Below are 17,554 nucleotides of genomic sequence, written 5' to 3'. Positions count from 1 at the left end.
ACTCGAAAATATTGAAAAAAATCTAGGATTTCATCCAGAAACTCGTCTCCCTGCACATTTACAAGAGTAAAAAACTAAAGGAGAATAAGAGGAAAAGGGAAAAGCACGAGTTTAGAAATTTCTAACCTCGAGGACATAACAACCTGCACGTGCTGGATCGAGAGAAAAATATTTCGGTTTACTGATTGTTTCTCTAATAGATTGAGAAGAGAAGAGCCTATGAGCGAGCAACATCAACATCTCCTATCTTCATTCTCACATTCCAAAGAGTTTGATATAGATCAATCTATCAAAAAGAAAAACATTTAAATATGAAGTGACAAAAGGTAAATCTGTCATTTCTGTAATCCATATAGTATTAATACATATACTTATTAGTCATTCTATCTTCTGTCCCCATAAAACAGTATACAAATCGACTAATAACTTATGGAGTATATATTTTATTTATGTAGAATTAGAAAATATCAACCAAACATTGTACATTGTGATTTACTTGTTATGCTGATTTTTATACAAAGTAACTAAACGCTACCAAACATGATACTCCCTCTGTTTCAATATATGTGAACCTATTTTCTTTTTAGTTTGTGCCAAAAAGAATGACCATTTTCCTTATTTAGAAATAATTTACCTTTATGCAATGATTTATAGCCACAGAAAGTATTTGTGCCTTATTTTACACCATAAGTTCAAAAGTCTTCTCTTTTTTCTTAAACTCTATGCCCAATCAAATGGATTCACATAAATTGAAACGGAAGGAGTATGAGTTATGCTACTCTTAATACATAAATAACTTTTTTGTGCTAATAATACATAGATAACTTACCCCCAACTAGTAACCAGTTACCAAACGACCCCTAAATCATCATATTCTTTTAAAAATTACATCTTATGGTCTAGAAAACTGCAGAAGGGTTAAGGAAAATATTGAGGGTGTTTGGATGGGCTTTTAAGCTATTTTTGCCTTTGTAAAGTGCTTTAAAACCATGTTTGTGAACCAAAATAAGCAATAAAAGCAAAAAGTTAGGCTGTTCAACTTATTACTTTTTAACTTAAAAGCTATCCATATTTAACCAATTATTTTACTACTCTATCCCTTATAACTTTTCATAATTTCAAAAATAACCTACAAAACAAGCCTAATTCGGATACTCCTATTTCTTTTCCTTTCTTTCTTTCCTCCACCTCTCCTCCATTTATGCGTTCTTCCATATGTTAATTCGCCGATTCTGAGGTTTGTTAAGTTGGAAACAACTAAATTTTTTTCGTTGGATTTTGTTTTTTTAAAAATAAATTTCATTCCTAAATCTTTATAATTTATTAAATTTTCCTTTCTATTAACATTTGTTAAAGAACCATATGAATTTAAACTAATTACTTTTTATTAGTTTTTTTTGCTTTCCTTCCAAAGGACAAATGTCAGTTTTATTGCACAATATTCATCATTTAACATCTGGAAAACTAGGCTAACGAAGTATAAACTGTCAAATGACATAAAAAGTGTCTCGACTTCTAGACCCAGATGAATGAGAGCACCAATAATTCATATAGAGCAAAATGCATATACCATAAATTTGATAATCGATGAAACTTCTGAACTTGCCAAAAAAAAGAATTTCAATCAATTTTAAAGCCCAATTAACATATACTTCCTTGGTTTATTTTTTCCTTGCAGTAATTAGTTCATTTTTATAGTTAACAACTTTAAAAATATTTTCGTCATTTAAACATAAAATAGTACTACTTAATAGGGGAAATGACTTCCTGGCCACTTAAACTTGCATCAGTTTGTAAAGCCGATATATGAACTCTTGTGTTTCACATTTGAATACCTTTACTTAAAAAATGGCTACTAATAAACACTTGTGATGATGCGTGTTGCTCAATTGCTGATGACATGGATTTAATTTAATATTTTATATAGCCACATCATCCATTCATTCACATTTTGTTAACACATGTATGTTCAAGGTCCCAATTTGTGGGCCCTGTCCTTTTCCAAAATTAATTTATTAAATTTCTATTTTTTCTTCTCTTTACCTTCTTTTATTCTTCACCTCCTAGGCACGAACTGTAAACAAAAGCTCCGATAATGAAGAGCGCAAACATAAGCTCCGATAATGAAGACTGAAGTTTAATCGAATTCTAATATACCAGCCTAAATAATAAGCTTCGTGATAAGCTTGAGAAATCTTTCTTTGAAGCCAATAAGCATCTATGTCCTGAACATTCAAAGCCATTCCTTCATCTGTCTCCTGCATCTCATCTTACTCAATGCCATTGCCCATTTGCATAGCGCCAGAACCATCGGCTTCCAGCACAACATCATCCTCATCTTCATCATTAAGCTCACTCTCCTCATCTTCTTCTTCTTCATTCTCCTCAAACTCAACTGATAAACCAATATCATAATCAAGAGCTTCATCGCCATCATCGCGACCATCTAATTGGTAGTCAATGATGAGTCGCCCAATCAACACCAACTTATCAAACACCTAGTCCGAAATAGGGTTTAACAACTTTTCAATTTCCAATTTCTTTTCAGGGTTCTTAAAGTTGCCGTCTTTTAACACGGCCAATATCTCATCAGCAGCTTCACTCAAAATACTAAAGGGTTGTCCACCAATTTGTTGCTGAATAAGGCTGAGCATGGCTTCATAAGCAGCCCTAGTTTCCATAGTTTAGGCTGGTAAACTCCACATTCCTCATCAATTGAATTAAGAACACTTTCTTCCTGAAGAAGTCGTCGTCTTTTGGGCTCAGAAGCAAGTGTGTCCCATTGCCGCTCCGATAATGAAGACTGTAAACATAAGCTTCGATTTTACTTCCCATGGTTATTAGAGTTTGACGTTGATATCTTGGAAGGAGTTACGCGAGTGCTTTGGGGGTGTGCTAAGGTTCTGAGCTTTTTCCTTTATTTGGGTTGTGTTCTATGTTTTGCTAGAAGTAGCTATGGTAAAATATATGGGGGATGGGGAAAGGGGAGGGGGAGTTTGGCAGGGAAGACGAGGGAAAAATAGAAGGGAAAGGGAAAGTCTCTTTTTTCTTTTTCTTTGTTAATAAAATAATAACTATCCACGCACCTTTGTAGCGTGATATGCACACAACTTAGCCATGTCAGCTGCGCCGCTTCCATATAGGCATAGTCAACGGTCAAATGTGTTTATTAGTATTTATTACATCAAGTTGGAGTGTTCAAATGGGAAAAATGCAAGTTCATGTATCGGCTTTTAAAAGTCCTACAAGTTTAAGTGGTCAAGAAGCCATTACGCCTACTTATTTACACTTTTTAACCAAACACATTACCTGTTTATTTTAAGTTTCTAACACTTAGGCAAAACTTGTTCTTTTTAAATTAAGGTCCATCACTTCAAAAGTACTTTTACGCCCAATTGCTTAAAAGCTCATTGTATTGCAATATGAACAAATCAAGGGAAATAAGTTTTAAAAGCCAAAAGAAAAAAAGAAGGGAAAAAGAAAAAACTTGAAGAAGAAGAAACCATTTATTCGAAAATAAAAAGAAAAAGAAAAAGATAAAAAGAAGACGAAATCAAAGGGAAAACAAAACCCCATATAACCCCCACCCTGCTATAGGTTTGGAGACGCAAATGCGGCTGAAATGAGATGTTGAGGACTGTGTGGAAACCCAATAACGCTGCTCCAATGAAGTCTGTCACTGCTATTTCCTCCATTCCTTCTCTGAACAAAGCTTTCCGAACTCTTTTCACTCTCCGCTCCGCCACAACAAATCCTACTGCTCTCCACCTTCTCCCAGGCCTAACCCTACAGAGCTCTCCGCTATGCCGTCGGCCGATTACTCTCACTTTCTCAGTTATTCTCCGTCGCCAATCGCATTCTGTTGTGAACCACGGCTTTATTTCCTCTCGTAAGAAGCCTAACTTCACCGTCGCCAAATGCCTCTCTTCTATATCCTCATCGGCGCACACTGTGGACTGGAACGATGCCGTTTCGTGCTCGGAGATTGGGCTGAGTGAAGCTGAAGAATTGGCTTTGGAGCAGGAAGAGGATGATGATGCTAGTGCTACTGCTATTAAGCCATATATCCCCGTTAGGGCTTTCTTTTTCTCTACTAGGTTCGTTTTGTCTTTCTACTTTTGTTTAATCTTTTGTTCAATATATGAAACGATTGTTGACTGGTTTGTGATTGTTTGACAGTGTGGATTTGAGGGGCTTAGTGGAAAAGAACAAGCAGAATTTTATTCCACCCACGTCTCGAATGACCAATTATGTTGTTTTAAGATTTGGGGACACCAAGAAGGCACCTAGTGTGAGTGTCTCTTTTTGTGTATCTTCTGCCTTCGTGTTTGAATAGTTTCATGGAGTATATTAGATGTACTGGACTTATGTTTAAGCGCCATAAATTGCACTCGTAGTCGAATAGCTACTGCCCCAGAATGAATAACCTGATTCATAGTATGAGGGTCAAATGATCTAAATAGCTTTGGTGTTTTGGACCTTGTTTGGTTGATATCATGAAAATAAAATGTGGTAGAAGATCAACGGGAGAGAAGGTTGAGAGAATGCTTGAAGATGAAAGCTTTGGTGGTTTCATATTTACGCTCTTCAGTGTTCATATTTACATTTGTCGATGTGGGACGTGAGTACACTTTGCACAAAAATTGTCTGAACCGTGTTTGTTCCATATAAAACCAGTTTGGGTACCGTTAGAGGGATTCTATGTGTACTTCTGCAAGCTAATTATTTGAAATTGCAAACTTTGTGACTATGTCTGCTGAGATTATCTTTCCCCCACGAAACCATGGTCAATTATGGGTTTGATTTTCTTATAAACATTATATTTGATACAATATGAAGTACTTTATGATATTTTTAGAAAGTTCTATATTTTCTACCTATCAAATTTCTCTTTGAGTCGTTTCTTGCTCCATATGTGTTCACAAGTTGCCACTGTCATACACTCATACTTCAGTTTTCTGCTTCTGCACTGCACTAAAATCTGCAATCGCATATGTTTCTTGCTTTTCCACGACACTAAATTATCTCCAACTAAGATGGAGTGTCCCGAGTAGATCTTTGTCATAGAGTGATCCTGCTCAATCTACATTTATGTATTCAACACTCTTCTCCTGTCCTTGGCAATTGTAGAGTAATCCTTTTGACGGAGCAGATTTATATATCAAAGTTTACTAATCTCTACATCTCGATGAGTTTCACAAGGAGAATCTAGAACTAACTCACAATGCTCATCGGGAAGATACTATCAGGTTGAGTCATGGGGAGATGGTTTGGCTTATCAACCGATCTCTTTTATCTTCCAGGAGAAGGTGGCACTTGTTTCAAGGTTGAAACTTTTTTGGAAAAATTAAGAGCTTTAAAAAATTATTCGACCAAACATCATTAGTTTTTATTTTTTGTAAAAAAAAAAGCAAAAACTACTCTTGAGGTGTTTGCTGTGTAGATTGTGCCTACAAAGCTGCTGACAGATTGCTGATCCTTTCACTTTTTATCTTTAAACCTTAGGCACTTGATTTGTGGTTTTGTAATGCATAAAGCTGTAGATTTTTATGGAGTGGCTTTTATGGTTATATAGTTGGCAGAACTTAGCTCCTGTTAATTGCCCTATTAATCTTTTGGACTTCGTCAGCTCCTTAGCTTTAGCCTAGTTTTTGTCTTTAGAGCTGACTATGTCTTTATGTATCTCTCTTTTTTGCACTTCTTGCATCTGCTTAATGCCTTTAATGCAATTCTCTTACCCCATAAAAAAAAAAAAAGATTTTTATGGAGTGGAACATGTATGGATCTGTAATATTTAGCATGTATAAGCACCAACAATAGTGAACATCAGCAAGATGAAAAATAAAAATTACCCCTTCGCTGTTCTGGTGGTGCTAGACTAGGTGCTATTTTAGTTGAGAGTGCCATGTCATCTTATCATGGTGAGTACAAATGAGAAAGTCGACAAACGTTATTGGAGCATCTTCAATGTTTTCAGCTTCAAATTCATGTTTCCTAAAAGAGGCATGGATCAGTTGATTTGTTCTTCAAGTGTTTAAAATTTGGAAGATTTAAGATTGTCATGGTTATAAAAATTTAACCACTCTCTATTTTCTTGAGCTCTCAGGCACACTCCCCGAGGAGCCTGAGAACAAGGAATCTTGAGGATCCATAAACACCATGAGCATGCTCATTCAATTCCGACCAAACCCCTGAAAACAGTTCCGACAAACAGCCTCTCACGCGCCGCCACGCGCGGCACTTTCCGGCGAGCCAAACGCCACGCGCCGGCGCGTGAGCTCAATCCCGGCCACTTTTCAAAATTTTTGTTTTGGACAGCATGATCGTTGGGAAATTCCGAGCACACCCATACAACTTTTTCTGAATTTCGACAACTTTTAGTTTTTCCGGTGGCGGGGAATCTATCGCTGTCCAGAATTCTGGTTTCTCTGTTTCCTTTTTTTCAAGCTCTAAAGCTCACGGTGATAACGTCCAAACAACCCCTAAAATTCCATAACCCGAGCAGCTGTTTAGTACAATATGGGAGACAACAGGATATACTTCAACGCAGGATTCAAATCTTTTGACATCACCAGATGGAACTCCAACAAAGATACTTGGTTTGAATGGGTGGAGAGAAGCCGCAACATGATGAGAAGATCATCCATGGGTAGTAAGGCAATGGAATGGATATGCTTTGCACTTAAAGAAGCGTCGACTGTTCAAAACAATCGAGTGATGAGATGGAAGTACAAGGAGCAAATGACAGAACATTTCTGTACTAGGAAATTTAACGCACATGGAAGATATATGAGTATTCTGTCACTGAAGAGAGAAGGGAGGTCAGTGATTATAATCCCAGAGTTAACTTTGAATTCTGGCTGGAAAGACATAGCAGCTAAGATAGAGAGATTCATATCCACCAAGTTGAATCCCATAGTACCACCCAGAAATACTGTGGAAAATTTCTCTTATGCCCAAGCAGTTAAGGAGAGTAAATGGCAATCCAATACTCTTCGAGAGGCAAGGGTCAGCACGAACAATGGCGATATCACTGTTTTGGAACCTACTGGAGGAGAGGACACAGGCCTATTAAAAAGATGCATTATCGGGTCTTTAGGGAAAGAAATCAATGAGAGACCCACTTTAGCAGATATAAGGCGATGGGCTAGTGCTTCATGGAACAAAGCATCCGGAGTAAACATATATGAAATGACAGGAAATATGTTTCTTTTTGAGTTTCCAAACAAATTCATGGCAGAGCAAATTGTGCAAGGAGAATGGAGATGGAAAAAATACAAGCTTCATCTGGATTGGTGGAATCATACAGCTGGTTGCATTCCAAACTCACAAATTGAGGAAACATGCTGGATTAGAGCCATGGGGATTCCTTTACATCTATGGTCACAAAAGATCTTCAAAGAAATAGGAGATCTTTGTGGGGGTTGGTTAGCTACAGAAGAAGAAACTGATCTCAAAAACCACCTTAAGTGGGCGAGAATCAAAATTCTTCATCCCAATCTGGGCTGAAAGAAACACACGGTATGAGCTAAACACTGGTAAAGGAAAAGCAAGTGGACAATTTACACAAGGTTCAACTTCGATGAATCAAAGCAGTTAAGTGTCAAAAGTCAAGCTGAGATCCTATGGCCCCGATATGGCTGCACAAGTCATTTTTAATGACCTCTCGTGTGAGATCTCTGATGATTCTGGGCTGAAGCCTTATATCGAGGAAATGGGAGGCCATTCTCAATCGGGGGCAAAAGAGTCACATCCCGGGGATCAAACCTTTAATGTGAATCGTGAAAGTATGCAAAAGGAAACAATTACCAGTTGCAGTCAGCCAGAAGGTGGAGTAGATTTAGCAAGATTGGAACAGAAGGAAGGGGAACAAAGCATAAACTCAAAATGGGGAATGTTCACGTGGGAAGTACTTTGGAACATCTAAAGCAATTTAGCCCTATTCAAGAGTGGGAAATTGAGGAGGTGAATCCTTTAGCAGTTCAGCAACACAATCCATTATTGGATAAAGACATGGATGCAACAATATGGGTCCATCAAAATATGATCAAATTGGGGAAAATGTTTGGAGTAGATTTCCAAGGACATGAAGAAGAAGCACTGGAATTGTTAATGCAAATTGACAGCTGCAGACAGGTTAGAAGGGTGGAGACAGAGTTGGAGGTGAAGAAACAAAGATTCAAAGGATCACTGGAATTAAAAGGTTTGACTTCTTTCGATGTCAAATTCAAGAGTGACGGGAAAAGGAGTAGGGGAAGAGATCTATCAATTATTTCTATATGAGGATCAAAGTAATTTCCTGGAATGTAAGGGGTCTAAATGATAAGAAGAAAAGGGAGATAATAAAAAGTCAAGTGCAGAATTGGAGGGCAGACATTATTTGCATGCAAGAAACAAAAGTCGAGGGGGATATCGAGGAAATAGTCAGGCAAATATGGGGTGGTAGATGGGTTAGGTATGCAAGTTTAGAAGCTAGCGGCACGAGAGGAGGGATTTTGATGTTATGAGATTGCAGAGTATGGAAAGGGGAGGTGTTACAGACTGGTGCATACACTTTGACGTGCAAGTTTGACGCTCTTCTACAGAATTTTCAATGTCACATAACAGGAGTGTATGCTCCAAATTGTAGAATAGAAAGGAATAAAGTATGGAATGAAATTGGTGCAGTGAGGGGACTGATGGAAGGTCCTTGGGCGGTTTGTGGCGATTTTAACGTTACAAGGTACCCTTCTGAAAAACGGGAATGTTCAAGGAGGTCCAGAGCGATGGTGGAGTTTTCGGATTTTATAGAAGATATGGAGCTGATAGATCTTCGACTTGAAGGAGGAAACTATACTTGGTTCAAAGGGGACAATCATACAGCGGCTTCAAGAATTGATAGATTTCTCATTTCGGAAGAATGGGATGTAAGGTTCAGAAACATCAAGCAAACTATCCAACAAAGGCTGATTTCGGACCATTCACCTGTGGCTCTAGACTGCGGTGCGTGGGAACAAGCTAAATCATACTTTAAGTTTGAAAATTGATGGCTGAATGTGGAAGGCTTTGAGGACAGAATTAGAGAGTGGTGGGGATCTTTTGAATTCTCAGGAAGACCTGATTACATTTTAGCTTGCAAGTTAAAAGCTCTCAAGGGCAAGCTAAAAGGTTGGAGCAGAAGTTACGAAGGCAATTTGGGACTGCAGAAATCAAAATTGCTAAGTCAACTAGCAGATTTTGAGACAACGCAACAACTAAGAGCGTTGACAGAGGAGGAATCAGTCAGGAAAGCAGCCACTCTAGTGGAGATTGAGGTGCAACTCAAGAATGAAGAATTTGCATGGAGACAAAAATCAAGAGCTTTGTGGCTCAAAGAAGGGGATATGAATACAAAATTTTTCCATCGGACTGCAAATGCACGCAAGAGAAACAACAACATTGACCAAATAATGATTCGACATGAAGTAATTGAGGATCCAGAAAGAATAGAGAACGAGATTATTGATTTCTACAAGGAGCTATACACAGAACCTGAACAGTGGAGACCAACAGTCAATTTCGAAAATAGTCCAAGCATTTCTGAATCGGAAAGGGAGTCTTTACAAAGTAACTTTGAGGAACAAGAAGTGCTGAGCAGTTTGAAGAAGTGTGCAAGTGACAAGGCTCCAGGTCCAGATGGATACACAATGGGTTTTTTCAGAAAGTGTTGGGACATTTTGAAGGAAGATATAATGGCGGCTTTTAACAACTTCCATTCACAGGAGATGTTCGAGAAAAGCTTCAATGCAACATATATATCATTGATTCCAAAGAAGACAGGTGCGAAAGAATTGAGAGATTTCAGACCGATCAGTCTGATAGGGAGCTTCTACAAACTGCTCTCAAAAGTTTTAACTGAAAGACTTAAGAGGGTGGTTGGAAAACTTGTTGATGCTCAACAAATGGCGTTCATAAAAGGAAGACAAATAATTGATGCAGTCATGATTGCCAATGAAGCTGTGGATTCAAGAATAAAAAAGAAAGAACCTGGAATCTTATGCAAATTGGATATCGAGAAGGCCTATGATCATGTGAACTGGAGATTCCTACTAAGAATGTTAGAACAAATGGGTTTTGGGCAAAAATGGATTAGATGGATGAAATTTTGCATATCTACTGTGAAATTCTCCATTCTTATAAATGGAAGTCCTAAAGGTTATTTTCACTCACACAGAGGTCTCAGACAAGGTGATCCTTTATCTCCATTTCTATTCATCATAGCCATGGAAGGATTGAACAACATGATCAAAACGGCTAAAGTCAGTGGATGGGATTAAAGGCTTTGAGGTAAATAGGAGTGGGGCTAATAATCTAGAGATCACACATCTCCAATATGCTGATGATACTCTAGTCTTCTGTGATGCTGGAAAAGACCAACTTAGATTCTTAAGGATCATTTTGGTTTTATTTGAAGGAGTATCAGGTTTACACATTAACTGGAGAAAGAGCAATATTTTTCCCATTAATGAAGTCAATAACATGTGGCAATTGACTCAGATATTGGGAGGAGAAGTTGGGTCCCTACCAACTGTTTACCTTGGGATGCCTCTTGGTGCAAGATCCAAATCAAAAGAAATCTGGAATTCAGTCATAGAAAAATGTGAGAGGAAGTTGTCAAGATGGAAATCGCAGTACCTATCACTGGGGGGTAGGCTAGTTCTAATCAACTCAGTATTAGACTCTCTCCCTACCTACATGATGTCTTTGTTCCCAATTCCAGCAGCCATTTTACAGAGATTGGACAAACTCCGAAGAACATTCCTCTGGCAAGGCAATAAGGAGAAAAAGGTCTTCCATTTAGTCAAGTGGAAGACACTAACAATGGATAAAAAACAAGGTGGATTGGGGATAAGGAATTTGAAGAACCAAAGCAAGGCTCTTAGAATTAAATGGTTATGGAAGTACTCTAAAGAACCCCAATCTTTATGGGCCAAAGTGATCAAAGCAAAGTATGGTGAAGAAAACAACTGGGTGTCAAAAAAAGTCAGTACATCATATGGAGTAAGTGTGTGGAAATCCATCAGAGAACTTTGGCCAATAATGAAGAACCACTCCTCTATAAGAGTGAACAACGGAAGGAACACATCTTTTTGGAATGATAACTGGCTAGGAATGGGAAGCTTAAAGGAAAGATACCCAGATATGTTCGGTTTAGCACAAAACCAGCATAAGACAGTCGCTGATATGAGGAGTTGTCAAGGATGGGAAATAGCTCTAAGAACACAGCTGAATGACTGGGAGATAACAAGATTAACTGATCTCTACAAAGAGCTGGAAGCATTCACAGGACTACAGGAAGGTTTGGATTCAATATGGTGGAAGAGGCACAACAAAGGGATTTACTGTGTGAAGGATGCATATAAGATTTTGAATCATGATAATCAACAGGTAGACACATGGCCTTGGAAACATATATGGAAAACAAAGATTCCATACAAGGTAGCCTGCTTCACTTGACTACTAGCAAAGGAGGCGGTTTTAACTCAGGATAATCTCATAAAAAGGGGAATTTCTCTGTGTTCAAGATGTTTTCTGTGTGGGGAAAATGCAGAAATTGTCAACCATATGTTTCTACACTGCAAGATTACAGACCAACTATGGAAAATCTTTATTAGTCTTAGGGGTATTTCTTGGTCAATGCCATACAGGATTAAAGATGTCATTTATAGCTGGGAGGAAGCTGGAGCTGAAGCAACGAGCAGAGATAGATGGAGAACCGTTCCGGCATGTATTTGGTGGACAATCTGGAGGGAAAGGAATACTAGATGTTTTGAAGACAGAAGCAATTCACTGCAGAAGATCAAACTCAATTGTATTCTTCTATTTTGTTTTTGGTGCAAACAGATGTACACAGAAGATACATTGACAATCATAGACATACTAGGATCCTGCTAGGTCTCAAATTAGAATATCTATAAATTCTCTCTATGTAAATTTGGTTTTCAGTGCAACCTATGTACTGATTTTTATTATATATACAATAGTTACCAATTCAAAAAAAAAAAGATTGTCATGGTTACAGAGAAGCACTTATATGTCTAATTGATTTACTTGCCATTGCATGTATGATGTGAATGATTCCCTCGGTTTGTAGTTGAGATCATTTTGTTATTGCAATTTTGCAACCTGGCATATGCTAGTTGGTTCACACACCATTTCGTTTGTCGTTAGATTCTGAAAGAGATATGTCTATTCCTCATCAGATTCTAATTTTGAATAGTCCTGATGTTGGTTGACAACTGGCTTTTCTATCTGTTTTCGTGGGTAGAGCATTGACCCCTGCTGAACATGAATTCACTTGATTGACCACCTCTGCCTCATTTGAATTTTTTTTGTTATATACTAGGAATCTTTGTCATCTGGTTAAAAGAGTTGCATGTCAGTGTAGGAATGAATGTGAGATTTTAGATAGTTCTAGAGAACTCCTGATTTGCCTTAAGAGACTAATTTATTGTAAGTAGTCCAATGCAATGGATCCGAATACAACAAAATGGATATAGAGCATCTGTATAACCAGCCCAACTAGTTTGCAATCAAGGCCCCTCAGGGCTTAGTTCAATTGACAAAGGTTGAAGGACTTCTGACTTAGTGTCACAGGTTGGAGCCCCGGGCCATGCGAATCAAGTCTAGTATTTGAGTGGAGAATGGTAGAGTCATAGTTGATTTATTGATGTGGTTCTGTTCAAAGGCATTGGTTAAAACTTTTTTGGTCTGTGTTTTCCCTTTTCTTTTCGCTATTATACTCTTTTCCATGCTTGTTCCTGTCTGCAGGTTTGTTTTAGGTTTTTCATTTTTTTTTGGTTGGGAAGTTTTTCGATTGAGGGGTAGTTGCTGTTGTTCCTTAAATAATATGAATTTAAGAAATTTCGATGTTACTTAGTTGTCGCATTTTCTCTAATATAATTTTTATGTGTTATGCTTTCAGGCTCTAGGTGCTAACTTAAGTGGCAGCGACTGTTGTTACATGGTAGTTTTCCAGTATGGCTCGATTGTCTTGTTTAATGTCTCCGATCACGAGGTTGACGGATACCTGAAGATTGTCGAGAGACATGCTTCGGGGTTATTACCGGAGATGAGAAAGGATGGTGAGTTTATTTGAAAATAATTCAAATTACAAAATGTTTTGTAAATTTACTTATTACCTTGTCAATAAAGAATAAGAAATGCTTTATAATTTATTATTTGTCTGTTCATATTTCTTATTAATTTTAGGAAAATGATTGCTATTCGTATTCTGCCTTTATATTTTGGACCCCATCAATTTAAAACTGTAACTTTGTGAATTATGAGATACTAAAGGTTATATTTAAGATAAAATGCTTATTGAAAGGCTTTGTGATGTTATTATGATGCTAGGAATTTGGATGTGAGTTGGTTTTGCCTAAAATCTGTTGCCACTAATTCTAACACTGCTCTCCTCAAGGATTCACTGAAGAGAATTTTGCTGGAAAAAAAAAAGAACAACGATAAAAACATTTTAACTTCCCCCGGGGGAGGGGTGGAGGTGTTTGGGAATTAAACAGTCATATCAGCCTTTTGCCTTTTTTTTTGTTGGTTTCTGTTTCCCTCTTCTTTTTTTTTTTTTTGGAAAAAAGATCCATATGACAGTTTTAATTCATATGCAATTTTTTTTGTTGCATTATTAGTTACTTTATTTTCAAATGCAAACCTCTGTGTTTTTCCTTCTAACACGCTCTCTCAGTCCCATTTTAATAGAACACACAAAATTAAATTTATTCTTGGAATTCTCTCTAACTTCTTAAAACTCACTTTCCCATTAATTGATGACCTTACTGGGAAGCGGCAGAAATATAATCACTTCCCGGGGTTGTTAGAGTGCATCTTAATAATTTTCATTTATACTAACCGACTGAAGTGAGTGTCATATGAAGTTGGATGTTAGTTCTTTGTCTAGCAAAGTTTGGCTAGTTGGAAGTAATATCTTGTTAAGTACATTGGACAAGATCTGGGGCATATGTAAAGGATCATTCCTTTGCTTTTGTTTTGTGCTTCTGTTCACAGTTTGTAGAATTGTCTTTTTAGTCTTTTTTGGAATATTCAAGTCATCTCATGCGTGCTTCTGTACTAACTTTGAGAGTGATTTAATTTCTCTCATCTCTTATAAGAAGAGAAGCTTTCTGTACTCTCATTGATGTCTATATTGTGGAATAATAGAATATGAGGTAAGAGAGAAGCCAACTTTGAGCACATGGATGCAAGGTGGATTAGACTACATAATGTTGCAGTACATGAATATAGATGGTATCCGAACTATCGGCAGTGTTCTTGGCCAAAGTATTGCTCTTGATTACTATGTCCGCCAAGTAGGTCTCTACCAACTAATATGTGGCCTGAGAAGGTTCTTATTTATAGTAACTTTCTGACTAGTATTCTCTGCCCTTCCAGGTTGATGGTATGGTTGCTGAGTTCACGGACATCAATCGTGGAATGGAAAAGACTGGAACTTTCACAATGGAGAGGAAAAAGCTTTTCCAACTGGTTGGCAAGGCAAATTCTAATCTTGCTGATGTTATTCTTAAGCTAGGACTTTTTGAAAGGTATACTTGCAAATACGTTACGAATTTCTCTATTTCTTCTATCTTCTTTCTGTTTCCCTCTTGTATCAGTAATTTTGATTTGGCTATATCAAAAAAAAAAAAAAACAGTAATTGTGATTTGTAAGTTTTCTATCTTTGAACTAGTAAACTTTTTGAAGTAGAAGTGGCCTGGAAATATGCTTATTTATTTATCTATTTATCATTATCTTAATTCAGGAATTGGGGTCCTTGCGTGATGCAAGAAACAACAATTAACTGTTGCACTCCAATTAATGTCATTCATGGTGCGGAAAATGTTTTAATTGCATCATCTTCCCATGTCTGCTTCTCCTAATCTTTCTATGTTTGTAGTAGAAGTCCTTATGAATCTGGTTGTATCATATGAATTTCCCAGGGAATTTTCAAAATATTGATTTAAGCATTGAATTTGACCATTCTTACAATCACACGCTTTTCCCAATTTTAGTTGATGTAGTTTGATTGCTGCAGAGAGGAAATCTAATTATATTAAGTGTGTGTGTGTTTCATCAAGTGTTTGATTTTATCTTTTTGTGCCCCTTAACCTAAGGGAAACATGTAATTGATTGTTGGAGCTTGCACCCAAAGGTGTGGCCTAGTGGTCAATGAAGTGGGTGGAGAACTATGATGTTTCAGGTTCAAATCCCAGTGGAGATAAAAACACCAGGTGATTTTTTCGTATCTGTCCAAGCCTAGCAAAGTTACCTGGTACCTGTGTTGGTGGGATATAACATGTATCTGGTGGAATAGTCGAGGCGCATGCAAACTGGCGAGCCAAACTGTTATAAAAAAAATGGAAAAAACATGTCTTTGTTGGAATTATAGTAACTTCTGTTTGATGTCCTGTGAATTTAATTAAAGGCAACACCCGCTTTTACATGGACTGTAGCTTTCTTGGAAAATGACAATTTCTTTGCTGTGTTTGGTGATATCAGATGAAATTTTCGTTTGTTTTTCAGATCCGATATTGCATGGAAGGATGCGAAATATGCTCAAATTTGGGAATATCTCAGAGATGAGTTTGAGTTGACTCAAAGATTTGCAAGCCTTGATTTTAAGTTGAAGTTTGTGGAGGTATTTGATATCTCAATCATCAACTACGCTTCAATCTCAAATAAGTCGGTTATATGAATCCTCTATAACCAATCCGGTCTATTCAGGCCTAAATCATTCTTATTAATAGATTCGCCTTACGTTAAAACGATGTGTTCTCTTAATCTCATGCTTTTCTTACACTGACGTAGTACCCCCCCCCCCCCCCCCGGATAAAGGGACCTAGCTTTCAAATTCTTAGTAATATTTGGTCTGGTTAACATTTTGATATTTGTCTGCAGCATAATATACGGTTCCTTCAAGAAATTCTTCAGAATCGGAAGTCAGATTTCCTCGAATGGCTCATTATTATATTGATAGGTGCAGAGATCCTCATTTCGGTTTATGACATTGCCCATAAGTCGTCAATTGCTCTGTAGGTTTAGCTTCTGAAGTGTTGGAAATTTGAAATAACACATTGCACTCTAGTTGTGGCCTGGAGTTGCTGTACATATGAAATCCTAAAAAAACACATCTACATGCTATACGGCACTTGGTCTATCTTAATTGTAAATGCATGGTCACTTTATTACAGCAGGGGAGGTACATCATTTAAGCCCAGTGCCCCAATGTAGGGGGAATTTGATTTAGTGGAAATTGATTGCATTTTTGGTGCCTTTCTCCTGTAAGTTTTGATATTCTTTCCTTTTTTTTTTGTGTTTTGATTTTTGCCTCTCTTAATTTCTTTTAGAGAATTTTACATTTTCCAAGTGACGACAATGAAACGCCGGTGGTGCCGTTTTTTTTTTGTTTGGTTAAATACTTTGTGCAAAAGTATACATGAATGCACCCTCTTCTGTAGTTCTTTTTGGAAGAGATATTCAATTTTCCTTGCAAGAGAATCTTCTTAGAGAATTTGAGTTTAGAAAGCATCATATAATTATTAAGTGGTTTCTTCAGAAATCAAATGCAAACAATTTCAGAGAGAAAATGCAATCATATCAAAGACATGTGTGCTTCTAACAACTGGATATTATGAGTCTAAATACTCTTCTATTATATCATTTTCATCCACAGAGAAGAAGAGTCATAATGCATCATCAAAGAGAATGATCTGCATCCATCTATATCGAATGCAAATTCAATATGTTCTCAAAACTAAAAGCATGTTATAGGTTACTCTAAGGTATGTAATGTAATGTGAAACTTTTTATGTAATTTAGATATATCTAGTTAAAGTTTACGTGTTAACTAATCCTGGATTCTTGTCAGGCAATCCTAGACAAAAATGTTACATATTTGACATCCTACTAGCTGGAGTTTTGAGAGATACATTATCATTTAGCTCTCATTGAGTAATTCTATTGTAAAATCAAATTGCTTTTTGCCATATTCCTTCATGTTTCATATGATATTTTTGTTCTTATCAAAGCAACCATCTCATGTGTGCATTAAACATAGGTTTCTCTTGATCATCATACCGTACTTCCACATATCTACTTAGATTTGACCTTCTCGAATTCATGAAGGGACTTCTCATAATTAGAATTTCTCTGTGGAAGGTTCAGTTTGTTATTCTTTCGGATTTTCTTTTTTCACATTGCAATCGTACTTGGCAAAGAGCCGATTTATGAAATAGCATTTAGTCGGATTCACATCATTATACTCGAAAAAGATAAAATTAGGAAGCAAAAAGATAGGAAGGGTCCCTGTTAGGTGCCAAGGCATTTACTTCAGTGGCTTGGGATCCTAGTGAAGAAAATGTTCTTGGCATCATAAGGTTTTAACTTGGTTGCGCTTGTGTTTGAGTTTTATACATTGACTGTTTAAAATATATTTATACAATCAAGTCTTTTGTAAAGCAGTTACAAATAAATCTCTATGATACGTATTAAGTGATTGATAACTTGAAAAAGTGATAACTAATA

The 17,554-nt window shown here is 37.0% G+C and overlaps 1 protein-coding gene across 1 annotated transcript; it reads left to right on the top strand.

Moving 5' to 3' along the window:
* The first annotated feature begins 3,576 nt into the window (after positions 1-3,576).
* Positions 3,577-16,303, top strand: LOC107829700 (protein RETARDED ROOT GROWTH-LIKE). Its single transcript, XM_075225151.1, has 7 exons — positions 3,577-4,097; positions 4,180-4,291; positions 12,944-13,103; positions 14,194-14,342; positions 14,425-14,576; positions 15,554-15,668; positions 15,929-16,303. Exons 1-7 carry the CDS (start codon positions 3,628-3,630, stop codon positions 16,064-16,066), a joined length of 1,296 nt encoding a protein of 431 aa, XP_075081252.1. The 5' UTR covers positions 3,577-3,627; the 3' UTR covers positions 16,067-16,303.
* Positions 16,304-17,554: the final 1,251 nt, after the last annotated feature.

The sequence above is a fragment of the Nicotiana tabacum genome, chromosome 11 (genome assembly GCF_000715075.1).
Source record: "Nicotiana tabacum cultivar K326 chromosome 11, ASM71507v2, whole genome shotgun sequence".
Classification (NCBI taxonomy): Eukaryota; Viridiplantae; Streptophyta; class Magnoliopsida; order Solanales; family Solanaceae; genus Nicotiana; species Nicotiana tabacum.
Note: the sequence above shows the minus strand (reverse complement) of the source record. Positions and strands in the feature narration are given on the sequence as shown.